The 14,004-nt window shown below is 42.0% G+C and overlaps 1 protein-coding gene across 6 annotated transcripts in view; it reads left to right on the plus strand.

Annotated features, from left to right (window-relative positions):
* The window catches only part of LOC142014309 (uncharacterized), a 215,985-nt gene that overhangs the window by 140,554 nt on the left and 61,427 nt on the right, over positions 1 to 14,004 (plus strand). The window contains exon 6 of one of the 6 annotated variants that reach the window (XM_074996699.1): positions 9,019 to 9,629. The exons of the other annotated variants lie outside the window; for them this stretch is intronic. Within the exon in view, the coding sequence (XP_074852800.1) occupies positions 9,019 to 9,031 (13 nt within the window). The 3' untranslated portion in view covers positions 9,032 to 9,629. Of the gene's footprint in view, positions 1 to 9,018; positions 9,630 to 14,004 lie in introns of those variants that run through there. 6 annotated transcript variants of the gene reach the window in all.

Raw genomic sequence — 14,004 nt, forward strand, 5'->3', positions numbered from 1 at the left:
GGAGGGGTGGGGGGGTCAAGAATTAGATTAAGCCAAGTATGCAGACGAGCCCCTATAGTGACTCAGAAAGTTCCCGTCCCGGTTTAAACCATGTGTTAATGTGCCGAATTTGAATATAAAAGCCAGCTTGGCTGTTTCTCTTTGAAGAATGGTGCAAAAGTTCTTTTTCAACTATTTTGCTAGTCTTTGAAGTGCTACTTGACTGCTTTTTGTTTTGATAGTGTATAGACTAGCACGGCTTCCTCTCTGTTACTATTCCCCAGAATAGGTTTTGGTTTCCCATGTTCTAAGCACAGTTCCTTGCTGTTGAATCTTTCCTGAAAAATACTTCTGACTCCCTTTCCATCACTTGTTGCAGAGTAGAGAACCTACAGTTGCCAGGCAGATGTAGGTCATCAGGATTAGCTTCAGGCAGGCTGCCAGATGCTGCGTTTACCCAAGCGTCTGCATGCACATCCACTCACAGCCTTTAGTGGCTGAGGTTCAACATTCCTGGGCAATGGGAGCTACAGGAAGTGGTGGCCTGGGCCATGCCACTGGCTGCATAATGGGAGATACAATCCTGGCTATGAATCTGACCTCTAGGGAAGAAAGTCAGACACCTGAAATACAACTCCCATGAGGCAAAGGCCCTGATAAAAATACATTTTTTGCTTAAAATGAAGTTCTGGGCCACTCCAGCAAACTGAAATTAAACAATGTAATTTTGAGAATGCCCGTTCAGTTGTTCCATTTCAATGGAAAAACAAAATGTTTTGCGCTTTTCTAGTATAACTATTTTTTTCCATTTGATGAAAAATTTAGGAATTTCAACTTTGTCACAACTTGGGTGGGTATGGCAGAATTTCCTGTGGAAAGGAAATTGTGAGTTTTGCTCAATTCTAATCAGGGACTGCCTAAGCTTATGTGCTTTGGTAAACTCCATGCACACTGTACACATAGGAATGGATGAATTAACATTTTAGAAGGGGGAGACATGGATGTTGCAGCAAACCTGAGTATTTAGGCCTGCATACTGGATGCCTACAAAGATAAGGAATTCTCATCTCTGTGCCATGTCTGCTTCCCTTTGTAGGTGATAATGGCTGACAAATTGGCATAGCAGGAAATCCCCGCAGCAGGGCATTGTGCCACTACCATCATCCGTTCCCCTGCATTGTGAAAATGTGAAAGAGATCTATAACATGTGGGAGGGATATCACAGAAACTATTCCAGACTGCACGGGTTGTGCTGTTTGCAGAAACCTCTGTGCTCACATCTCTTTGAGGACGGGAGTCAAGCTTTGCTTCTGGTAGTAAAAGAAAAGTACTTGGCTAGTAATTTTTTCCCTCCTCCCTATGCTGCAATCTGTGCATTTAATCATATCCTTTCTCTTTACAGATTGCCTTCTTCAGGGCTGCTGAGAGGTTTGCTAGGCATAGGGCAGCTAGATGCAATTGTAGATGTCCTTGGTGGGCTATAAACATTGTAGTCATTGCCAGAGTTCGAAGGGGAAAATCTTTAACCTGTTCTTTTGCTGAATGTTCTTTTATGGCCCCTTTAAAAACAGATTCTAATAAGGATAAAGATTCTTCAGCAAGCAAGCTAAGCTGCACCTCATGGTTGTACAGGTTTCACTGTAATACATCCATAAAGCCAACATTCATGTGCAAGGTGGAGGAAGGTGTATGTTTTTATATAGCCAATTACAATTTCACTGTATTTATAACAGTTGATTTGTAAGTTACGGACATTTAAAGAGTGAATGTTATTAAATTCCCACAATGAAGCTTTATAACACATTAACACTTACACTGCAAAAATTGGTATTTGAGGATTTAATCACCTGTGCATTCCATAAAGACACAGGTTGAAGGTAAAATTCCTGATCCCCAAGTTTGAGTACCCACCTTAAAAATCTTGAGGGGATTGTGATATATCTGTGGACAGATGTTGTATGAAAGGGGGCTCCCACTTAGGAAGTGGGCCCTATGTTCTCTATAGCATATCCTCTGCCCACTCCAAACATCACAGAGCAGGCTTTGTGAAAATGCTCCAAAGCTTAGGCTGCACTAAGTGTAATATAGAGTCCCCTTCACTCTTGGCAGACACTGCCCCCACCAAAGCAGAGGCCAGCCACAAGAAGGACTGTGGGAATAACTCACTTTTTTGGTTTGCTGGCCAAACAGAAAAAGCACATGATGTTGTTAGGGCTGAATAAAATATGTCATTTTATGTTCAATGTTTAAAAGTTTGCAATTTTATTTAAAAACTAAAATATGAAATGGAGTCATTTGAATACAAAAATCAAAATGTCTGATTTTTTATATTTTTTCCAACCAAAACAATTCAAAAAATTCAACATCAGTCTGTGACAGGGTTTTGGTCAACCCAGATCTGCAAGCTTCAGTTAAAAAGTTTTTATCAGAAAAATGTCACCCACTTCTAGCCACTTGCACTGATGATACCTGTCCATTAGAAATGTTCTTTTGAGTTGGAGGCAGGGCTTCAGTGGACCAGGAGACAATACAGATGCAGAGAGCTTCTTTGTGAATGGCTTTGTGCCTCAGGAGGACCTTTTGGGATCTGCATAGATCATGTGACAGCCAGGCATCTAAAGATCTATTTTTTTCCATTAAGAAGTAAATCTCTACCTCTAGAGGAAGACTATGAAGAACATGTTCTTAAGGAAACACTATGCAGCCTGCTCCATCACCGTCCAGACTTTGGCAGAATTCAAATGGATTCTATAGTATGTATTGTATTTGTGAACTGGTTTTAATACAAGCATCTTACCCAGGAGATCCTGAACGATCTAAAAAATCAAAAAGGACTCATAAAAAATGGAAACTAGGTCAATGTACAAAGGATGAGTAAAAACAAGTAGCAAAAGTAAGTAGGGGCAAAATTAGAAAGTCAGAGGCAAAAAACTAGCTCAATCAAGTTAGAAACATAAAGGACAACAAGAAAACATTCTACAAATATAACAGGAAGACCAGGGACAGGGTGGTCCTGATGCTCAATGAAGACAGAAAAATAATAACAGAAAATGTAGAAATGGCAGAGGGGCTTAATGACTTCTTTGTTTCAGTTTTCACAAAGAAGGTTGGTGGTGATGGGATGCCTAACATAGTGAATGCTAGAAAAGGAACATCGCTTAAGAAGTTAAAATAGAAACTGAACAAGTTAAAAAATCATTAAGAAAATATAGATGCCTTCAAGTTATCAGGACCTCATGAAAGGCATCCTGGAATACACAAGGAGCTGACTGAGGAGATATCTGAGCCATTAGCTGTTATCTATAAAAGGCATGGAGGTCGGGAGAGAAACCAGAAGACTAGAAATGGGTAAATATAGTGTCCGTCTATAAATTGGGAAATAAGGACAACCCAAGACACTACGAACCTGTCAGCTTCCATTCTGTGCCAGGAACGATAATGGAGCAAATAATTAAGGAATCCATGTGCAAACATCTGGAAGATAATAAGGTGATAGGAAATAGTCAGAGTGAAGAAATCATATCAAACCAACCTGATAGCTTTCTTTGATAGGCTAACAAGCCTTGCAGATAAAGAGGAAGTGGTAGCTGTGGTATACCTGAACTTTGATAATACAGTCTCTGGTGACCTTCTTTTCAATAAAATAGGGAAATACAACATAGATGAGTCTACTATAAGGTGCATGCTTAACTGGTTGGACAAACTGGAGAAATCGTCTGAAATAAATATGAAGAAATTCTATAAGGACAAAGGCAAAGTACTCGACTTAGTAAAGAACAATCCATTTCATACATACAAAAATGGGAAGTGACAGTCTTGGAGGAAACACTGTAGAAAGGGATCTACGAGTCATAGTTGACCACAAGCAAAATATGAGTTAACAGTGCAACACTGTTCCAAAAAAAGCAACCATTGTGCTGGGATGCATTAACTGGAGTGTTGTAAGCAAGATACAAGAAGTAGGTCTTCCTCTTTACTCGTCACTGATTAGGCCTCAGTTGCAATACTGTGTCCACTTTCGGGTACCACATTTCAGGAAAGATGTGGAGAAAATGGACAAGGTCTAGAAAATAGCAACAAAAATGATAAAAGGTCTAGAAACATGATCTATGAGGGACCACTGAAACTCCTGCATTTGTTTAATCTGGAAAAGAAAAGACTGAGAGGGGATGTGATAACATCTTTCAAATACCTAAAAAGGTGTTACAAGGCGGAGGAAGAAAAATTATTTTCATTAACTGCTGATGATAGGACAAGACGTAATGAATTCAAATGGCAGCATGGGAGATTTAGGTTGGACATAGGAAAATCTGCCTAACTGTCCAGGTGGTTAAGCACCGGAGTAAATTGCCTAGGCAGGTTGTGCAATCTCAGTCATTGGAGCTACTTAAAAGAAGGTTAGACAAACAGTTGTCAGGGATCATCTAGATGGTGCTAGCCATGAGTGCAGGGGACTGGACTTGGTGATCTCCCGAGGTCCCTTCCCATTCTTGTATTCTATGATTCTATTTAACAACGCATGAAGCTAAGCTTTACGTGAAATCTGGATTGAGGTTTAATAGCTGACATCTGAAATGAATTTGTTTTCTCAAGTCCCAATGACTATTTCACTACTTCTTAAGCCTCCCAGGAATGTAACAGGTTGGTAATGCCCAGCCAAAACTGCAGTAGCAAGGGGTAGAGGAGGTCACGTTTAAGAAACTTTGCTTCCTGAATTTAATTCAGTTTGGCTTAAATGCACTGAGATTTAAGACTGGGGAGTAGCATCAGACCTCGTGGAAGAGAATGTAGCACTGTGATGGCAGAAGGTGGGGTAGCTGAGGCCCATAACGCATTAACAGAGCATAAGACTGGAACAAAAGGTGATTATGTAGTTCTAGAATGAGGTATGTTAGTAGGGAAGCCTAGGGGACTGTTGAACTGAACCAGCCCATATTATCAAAACAAAAAGCAGTCAAGTAGCACTTTAAAGACTAGCAAAATAGTTTATTAGGTGAGCTTTCGTGGGACAGACCCACCTCTTCAGACCATAGCCAGACCAGAACAGACTCAATATTTAAGACACAGAGAACCAAAAACAGTAAGCAAGGAGAACAAATCAGAAAAAGATAATCAAGGTGAGAAAATCAGAGAGTGGAGGTGTGCGGGGGGAAGAGCAACAATTAGATTGAGCTAATTCTTGATCTTCCCCCCCCACCCCTCCACTCTCTGATTTGCTCACCTTGATTACCTTTTTCTGATTTGTCCTCCTTCCTTACTGTTTTTGGTTCTCTGTGCCTTAAATATTGAGTCTGTTCTGGTCTGGCTATGGTCTGAAGAAGTGGGTCTGTCCCACGAAAGCTCACCTAATAAACTATTTTGCTAGTCTTTAAAGTGCTACTTGACTGCTTTTTGTTTTGATAGTGTATAGACTAGCACGGCTTACTCTCTGTTACTATTCAGCCCATATTATATCTGCTCTTAGCTTTAATTATACTTTTCATGTGCAATAAACATGCACACACAAAATATTAGTTACAGTGTTACTGTTCATATTCATGGGGGATGTCACAGTGTTTTACAAATGTTAGGTAGTCTTCACAACCGTCCCAGGAGATAAGAGTTAAAATAATTTTGTATACAGAGGGCTCGACCCCGCATAAGGCAAGTACAGAAGTTTGTGTGTGTAAAGACAAGGGAAAAAGTGCTGCGCCAGTCAGGGAGTGTGTGGCAGGCTGACCTTGTGTCAGTAAAAATGAGTAGTGCAACAATTGTTAGGGTCAGGTATAGATCAGGTCTCTTCAGGGATCTCCAATAGCTGACCATTTTTCATCTTGTGGTCTTGAGAACAGAAGCAAATGTTTAAAGTGCTTGAGGCTTATTGGTGTCCAATGCAGAGGATACATCTAACAATTAACCTTACTTGCCCACATGTATTCTCCATTGTCACTTAACCCGGCGTGCAACAGTCTTTCACTGCCTGCCAAGCAGAGTGCAAAGACATGTCAGATCAGCACTGGAGAGGTTAAGTAATTTACTCATAGTCACACAAGGAAACAGCAGCAGAGTCAAAAACAGAACTCAGGAGTCCTTAGCCTCTGCCACCCCCAGAATTAACTGCTAAACATTGTTCCCTTTAACAAAAACAACTTGATTGATCCATCTCCTCCTGCCTCTTAGAAGAGCTTCCTGATAGATGGAAAGAAGGAAATTAAAAAATAGAGCCAGTCAATTCTTGATGAGTTCTTAACATTTCTTACTTGTGTAGCTGGAACTGGTTAAGTTTACTAGATATATAACAAAAATCAAGAGCTTGGTTTATTTTTTCACGCAGCAGGACGCTTAGTAATGTTACGGTTGGAGAAACTCAGTTTTAAGCATTGTGGGGATACTATCACCACTAAATATAAATTACAGTGAATCTGTTCCCTTCAGTATAATACTATGTTAGGGCCAGATTCTCAGATTCACCCAATGCCAAAAAGTACCTGGCTATAGCTTCCTGATCCTGTTTGAAAGTGGCCTGAGCCTCACAACACGTAAGAGTAACATGGGAGCTGCTCTAACCTATGCCAGTTGGTTGTTGTCCTTACAAAAAGGCCATCTGCTCAGGATAGTAGGATAGTAATCTCTGGCCACATGTCGTAACTGATTCTGATGCCCATCTATGCTATTTGGAGGTGGCAAAGGAGCTAGCAATGTCAACCCCACTGGGAACTGTCCACACTTGAGGAAATCTTGTTGCTTTCCACTCCCTGTGTGCTATTGGTTCAGTGATAATGGAATAGAGAGGATGACATAATCTTGGAAAGTGTCAGAGGGGTAGCCGTGTTAGTCTGGATCTGTAGCAGCAACGAAGGGTTCTATGGCACCTTATAGACTAACAGAAAAGTTTAGAGCATGAGCTTTCGTGAGTTAACTCACTTCTTCAGATGCACAATCTTGGAAGCCACTGTTGCCCAGGTAACACAGAAGTACATTAAATAGCAGAGTTTTGGGCAAGGGAGGGGGCTGATGTTTAGATAATGTTGTAGTGGGAATGATTCCCACATGTATTCATGATAAAAGTCTAAGTGCATTGACTGCGCCTGTCTCTGACCTTAGTTTGGTGTAAATCAGGAAAAATCTTTTTGAAGTCAACAAAATCACCGCAGGCGTAAAACTGCTTTGGGTGAAAATCAGGCCCTGATAATGCTCTCAAACACCTCATATACACTCAGTGACAGGACTCTAGTGTATGATTTTCATGTGCAAATGTCATGTAATAATCCCAAACGTAACCTTTAAGGAGGAACGTTCGCTCACGTCAACTGGCTATGTAAATCCATTTTCCTTGCTTTTCTCATACCATTCTCATCAGATATTTTTGTGCTGAAACTTAAATATTTAGCAACATCTTCCAGATGTGTCCAAAAATACAGATGGTCCAATCAAGAGGATAATAAGCCGCCAGACTTTGCAAGAAGTCTGACTCTGTCAGACAAATCTCTGCAGACCTATGTGTGAAAAATAACAGTGGCTAAAGCTTGAAATCCTTAGGTGCTTTTGATGCTGTTCTTACTCAAAAACTGCTAAAATGAGTGCCCTGTTCAAATAAGTACTGTGGAATTTGACCTTAGTGTAGCATTTGATTCACATTTCCCTACTATAGAAATGTCTGGAAACAAGGACGAATCAAAACCACACCACCATCTGGACGAGCATCAAGCATTGCATTGACCACCCATGGCCAACTGAGCAGTTTGGTACTCAATGGCATACCCACCAACTCACTAGGGGAACGTCCAGTGGAAACACTTAATTAGCTAAATTGGAAGTTGCCTTGGATGCTATAGCTAATACCCTGATCTTGGGGGACTATGAGCAACCACATACCTCAAACAGCACTGTGCTTCGTAACACTATTATCTCTCATCACAGAGTCAGAGGTCAGAACATCACTTTGTGCATCACTAGCACCACTGTGTGAGCCACATGTGTTTTTCTTGATGGATATGTGTCCTTACAGTAGCTAGCTTTGACCTTGCTCAGTTTGTGAAATCTGAGCTCACCACCTTACATGACATGTCCTCTTCCTCATTGACCAAGTCAGCTTATATCTGGCTTCTCTTGTTAGCTTGAACCAACCTGTTTTAGTGTTGTGTGAAAGAAAAGGTGCTGACCTCGTCACTGAGCACTTTACCACTGGCCTGCTTTCACCTTGGTTCAATAGCTGAATACTGCCTCCTCTTAAAAGTACACTTACCCTGAAAATAGTTTTTGAAGCTCCTGATCCTGGTGCACTGGGTCAGTATCCAGACAGGTGTTTGTATTCATAGCCCTTAGAATAATAGTGCAAGAGATGAAATAATTGCAATGCAAAATCACTCCGTTCACAGGGTCTGATATGCCACTTTCAGAGATATCTGCCTTCTCATTGTTGTTCATGGGGTTGTTCAGAGGAAATCCAGGCTCTATATATCTGTTTGTTATGTCTCCTAACAGATGGCTGCTCTCTCCTATGTGTGCTGGTTTCTGGGATTTCAGCACTGACAAAGGATACAGAAAGGACAAATATTTATTGAAATCACAGTTTTGCAAATTGGATATGGTTTAATAGCCTTCTAGAGCTTGCTGACATGTATCTTATGGGTCCTCTTGCCAAAGGAAGGGAAGGTTTGCTAGTTTATCAACAACTTGAGCAGCTGTCACATTCCATGAAGTGGAAGACAGCCTGAGTCATGCAGATGGTGCTGCTAGATCTATATATAAACCAAACATCTCTGACAGGATTTGAACCAAGAACTCTGTGAATCCCAAAACAATGGCTCTACAGCTGAAGCATGCTCAACTCTTTGCAGTAATAGTGTTTATTTTCCCTTGTTCAGCATCCTCCAGCCACTAGTGCTTAAGGATCAGATATTGGTTTCAATTTATTTGCTGGAATTCCAGTGACTTCAGTGGAGTTTCTCTGGATTTACATTGGTCAAAATCCAACCTGGCTCAACTGCATACTTTCACCCCCCTAACACAGTGCCCAAAGTTATTGTACAACTGCACCTTTTGTTTTGTGCCTTTCAGGTGCAGCACATAATGTACATACTGAGGATGCTACTCCAGCACTAGATGCACTTGTCAAATACACTGGCCCAGTGGGACAACAGTGCACTTCATCAGATTCAGCACAAGAGAACTGCAACCATTCCTGTAGGGCACATGTGAAGGCTCTGCCCCGACTAGGAACCAATCTGAGAAACAACTGGTCTGGAATTTAAGGAGTCCTATTTCTGTTTGTTGTCAGCAAGAAGCAGCAGTTTTGCACACCGTTCTGCAGTTATAATAAAAACTAAAATTCAGCACATTTTGCTTCATTTCCTGCATGACCTTAATGATCTTTCCAATGAACTCAGGCCTGGTTTTAAGTAAACTGGAGCCAAATATCCAAAAAATCTGAGTGATTTAGGATTTCCAGTGAAAGCAATCAGAGATAACCATTCACTATGGCACCACCTATTCAAAGATTTCAAAGTAGCTAATAAAATATAACAATGTTTTATAGTTATAGTTACTTATGAGTTAGGTAAGTATTAGTTTTGCTATGGAGAACAGTGCAGCACAAATTGATTAGTGGCATTAATTTAAGCACAGGAACCTCTTATAAACTAGAATTAGTCTAGTCCACTTTCAAAGAGTCTGCCACTAAACTCAGAGAAGACTTTCTCCATTAATGTAGCTCTGGGAAGTGATTGTGAGAATCTTGTTTCCTAAATCTGCAACCACAAGGAGACTACACTTGAGTGGGAATACAGCTCCCATTATACTGTTGTAGCTCCAACAGCTACCAGTACCTGCCCTCTCTGTGATAAGACCTGCAGCTCTAGAATCTGGATGATCACCCATCAATGGACTTACAAGTAGGAGGGTGGCGTGAAGATGTCCTATTCGTTATTGAGTGACCACCAAGAGAGGGAACAAAGATTGCAAAAACGGCTATTTCTGAGAGGCAGGTCAAACAGTGTCCCTGCCTGGTATGAGACAAGCAAAAAGGATGAGATACCTGGACAAGCACGTTTCTAAGCTTTTGGACTGGACAACTGTTTCTTTGATTACCAAGATTAAGCTGATTCGTGGTGCATTTCAGCAGAGCTTGTCCTGGCATTAAAATATTGGTGTTAGAACCTGTTACATCACCAGAGTAGTTTGACTGTTTGAGGAGAATTTGAAATAAGTCCTTTGGGTACAGTGGAGATGATTTTATGATCACCTATACTAGCTTTGAGTAGCTCTGTTGAATGAATATTGGAACTTTCAAGATCTGTCTTTTAATGTTGTCTGATAGCTTTTTTCAGTGTTACCTGCCTTCTGCCGGGTGGCTCAGTGATGAACTTGCCCATGGAGACCACCTGTCCTGATTAAACCCTGATTTTGGTTTTATTTTAATAAGGTCTTGCATGTTACAAATCATGAGCATGGAAGTCCTTGTATCTATGTACTTTGGACCAAAACTTTTAGTCACCTTTTATCTAGGCTTTCTGTGGAGATGCAGAGTATTTAAAGTATAAACACACAAGAGAAACAGTGTTGAGGGGAAAACATGGATTCTCTTGTCACATCCAGAATTAACGTGTTTGTTCATAATTTAAAAGTTCCTGTGTGGGGCTGGCAAACCAAAGAGAGCACCACCTTCTTAGCATATGAAGAATGGAAAATGAAACTAAATGTTCATTTTCAGGCATGTGCTGCAGACCAGTCAATTTTCATTGTTCAGATAAATAAAATAAAACATTTAAAGAGCTAGAAGGAGAGAGGAAAATTAGATATAATAATCTCTATCTACTGTTGCAGTTTATATAGTGCCACTAACCATGGCATCTGAGTGCTATGTACATTATTTAGTTTGAATGATCTGAAAGATTATAGCTCAGGCAAAGAATTAAATTTTAAATTTGAGGCTCATTTTTGATCTCAGCTTCACTGGTGTAAGTCTAGAGCCCTCCTGGATTTACTCTGGCTTTACACAAGTGTTCCTTTAAAAGCAGAATGTAGCCCCTAATTTTTCACTTAAACAGTATCCCTTTAAATGAAGTCTTTGGCTACACCTGAGTGAAGCAGCTCTAATCAGTGAGCGCTTAGCATGCAAATGAAAAAACATAATATTTGTTGCACGAATTGCCGTATGCACAAGCGACATGTTCTCAGAGTAATGGCCTGTGGTGTTCTTGTTAAGTGTCCAACAGTGCCAAGGATTGTGATGGGGTTGTAGAGTACAAAGTAATTATCTCCAACAGTTGCCTCTGCTTATTTCGCGCATGAAGAGGCAGCATCTTCACGGGAACCGCTTACATATAGTAGCTCAAGTTTAAGGCTGTTGGTTGGATAGAAGATATTTTGTGGTTGTACATAAAGAGGAAGAGTAAAAACATGGCAGTTTCTCATTTTACAGTACTGAGTCTGCAGTTCTGGGTAATTACCTAGTAAATACACTTTTGAAATCCCTTCTAGGTGCAGTAAGAGGAAAGTGCAAAAAGTTGCTGGATGCAGAACAGTGTCTCATGATTTTCTGGTGATTCAGGCATCTCCATCCATGTCTGTGGAAGCCTGCCTTCAGCTGGCTTGTTCTAAGGAGCTAATCCTTCAAGGGACTGAGTGACTCTTGCAACCTGCCCAAAGTCCTCAACTCCTATGCAAGTTAAGTGGGCCTGATGTTTCAAGTCGGTGAGTGATCTCATCACCTTTGGACTCCATAAGGAGCCAATGGCTTTCAGGTCAGCTTGGGCTAAATTCCAAAGCGTCCTGAGTATCCTCAGATCTCTGAATGCACAGAGTCAAATCACCAGGGTAAAAGGCAAGCAGCTGAATGACCTTTACATCTGGCTATGCTTGAGCTTTTACACTTCTCTAATAATGTCACCTAGTGGCGTGTCTAAACACTGACACTATGCAGCCAACACAAACATTATGGCCATGCCTCCACTACAGTGATTTTTCAAAAGAAGTTCTGGAAGAGCTCTTCCAAAAGATCTTCTTTCAAAAGAGAGTGTCCACACACAAAACAGGAGATCAAAAGAGTGATCTGCTCTTTCAAAAGAGAGCATCCATGAATCCCCTGCTCTGTCAAAAGAACAGGTCAGGGATAGGAAAATCAGGTTGCATTACTCCAGGTACTGCTCTTTCAAAAAAAGGGTCCGCAGCTCTTCTACACATTTCATTTTGAAAGAAGGCATTCTTCCTGAAACAGGACTGGAGCGCCACACTCTTTTGATTTAATTTTGAAGATCACTTTTTGTGTGTAGATGCTTCTCTAGATATTTTGAAAGACCCCCCTTCTTTCAAAAAGTATTTTGAAAGAACTTGCTAGTGTAGATGCAGCCTGTAAGGTACAAATGTCCTCCCCTCCTTAGTGGGACTTGTGCAGCTGTAGCCAAGCTTTCAGGTGGTAACGGGCAGGGTGGTGCATCCTTCCTTGTATAACCATAAGAATGCTCATTCTGGGTCAGACCAAAGGTTCATCTAGCCCAATATCTTCTCTTCTGAGAGCAGACAATGTCAGGTGCCCCTGAGGGAATGAACAGAACAGGTAATAATCAAGTAATCCATGCCTCATCATTCATTCTCAGCTTCCGGCAGAGATTGAGGACGTGATCCCTGCCCATGCTGGCGAATAGCCATTGATGGACATATAGAGTCATGGAAGTGCAGAACTGGAATGAAGCTTGAGAGGTTATCAAGTCCAATTCCCTGCACTTTTGGCAGAACCATGCACCATATAGAGCACTGGTTTCAACATTGTGGTCCATCACCCACTCTCCCCCCAGCGCACAGCAAGAAGCCTGTGCTGGCACTCCAGCCCCACAGCACCCCCATACCCCAAGAGATTCTAACCTGCTTTTACACGTATCCAGTGATGTAGATTCCTAAATCTCCTTGGGCAATTTATTCCAGTGCTTAAGCAGGGCTGTAGCCATGGGTGCACTATGGCCCCAAGCACTTGTCATCCAGGCCCACCTCACCATCCCAGCTCTGGTCCTGCCCCCAGAACTTGCCCTGCTCAGCCCATCTGATGCTCTTCCTGGGGAGCAGGGTTGGGGAATGGGGGCTTGCCCACCTCCAGCACTCCAGCTGTGAAGAAGGTGTCAGGCCATGGAGGCTTGCTCTGCTCCACTTACTTGCACTCCTGCTGAGGTCCAGGGTCAGGATATGGGGTTTGCTCAGCTCTACCCATCCTGTGTTCCAGCCAGGGAGCCGGGTCAGGGGACCAGGATTGGACTTTGCAAGCCTCTGACACCCTCTTCCCTACTGGAGTGAAGCAAGCCCCAACCATAGTCCCTGGCAGGAGCACAAGGTGTGGAGAGCAGGGCAAACAACCATGCCATGACCCCTCTCTCCCCAGCTGGCATGCTGGAGCTGATCAAGTCCCCATGCCCTGACCCAACTCTCTGGCATGAGACCCAGGTGGAGCTGGGCAAGCCTCTGACCCTGCTTGCCAGCTGGAGTGCCAGAAGGGGCAGGAGGAGTGCAGGTGAGGGAGCACTTTTATCAGCCTCCCGCCCCATTTTTCTAAGGACCTAAGCTAAAACATCCATTACCTCAGAGAGAGCTGGAGAGGGGAAAGAGGAAGCTCTGATGGCTCCTACCCCCAACTTTCCTATCATTGCCCACAACCCTAAATTGGGGCTCACGTACCACACTAGCTCTCAATACTAGACAGGAGATTGTTTTAAGATACGATGATGATGATTCTTAAGGTGTTACAGAATAATATTTTTTTAAAAGATATATGGTCATTTAGGCCTGAAATTTCAAAGAGAAGGAAGGCTCAGAGATGTTTTATATGGGCCCCAAATGGACTGTGACATTGAGGGAGTTGTTAAGGTTATTAGGCCTGTGTTTTGGCATGTATAAGCCTAGCAAAAGAGCCTACATCAGTGTCACAGAAAAACCGAGAGTTGTTTCCAATCGGCTGGAAAAAAACCCCAACACTGAACTCAATTCCTTGAGGTAGCTTTACTGGCTGATACCGTAGCTGAAGGGGTTATTGTGAGTATCAAATCTATTTTTGCTAGACAC

The sequence above is a fragment of the Carettochelys insculpta genome, chromosome 6 (assembly GCF_033958435.1).
Source record: "Carettochelys insculpta isolate YL-2023 chromosome 6, ASM3395843v1, whole genome shotgun sequence".
NCBI lineage: Eukaryota > Metazoa > Chordata > Testudines > Carettochelyidae > Carettochelys > Carettochelys insculpta.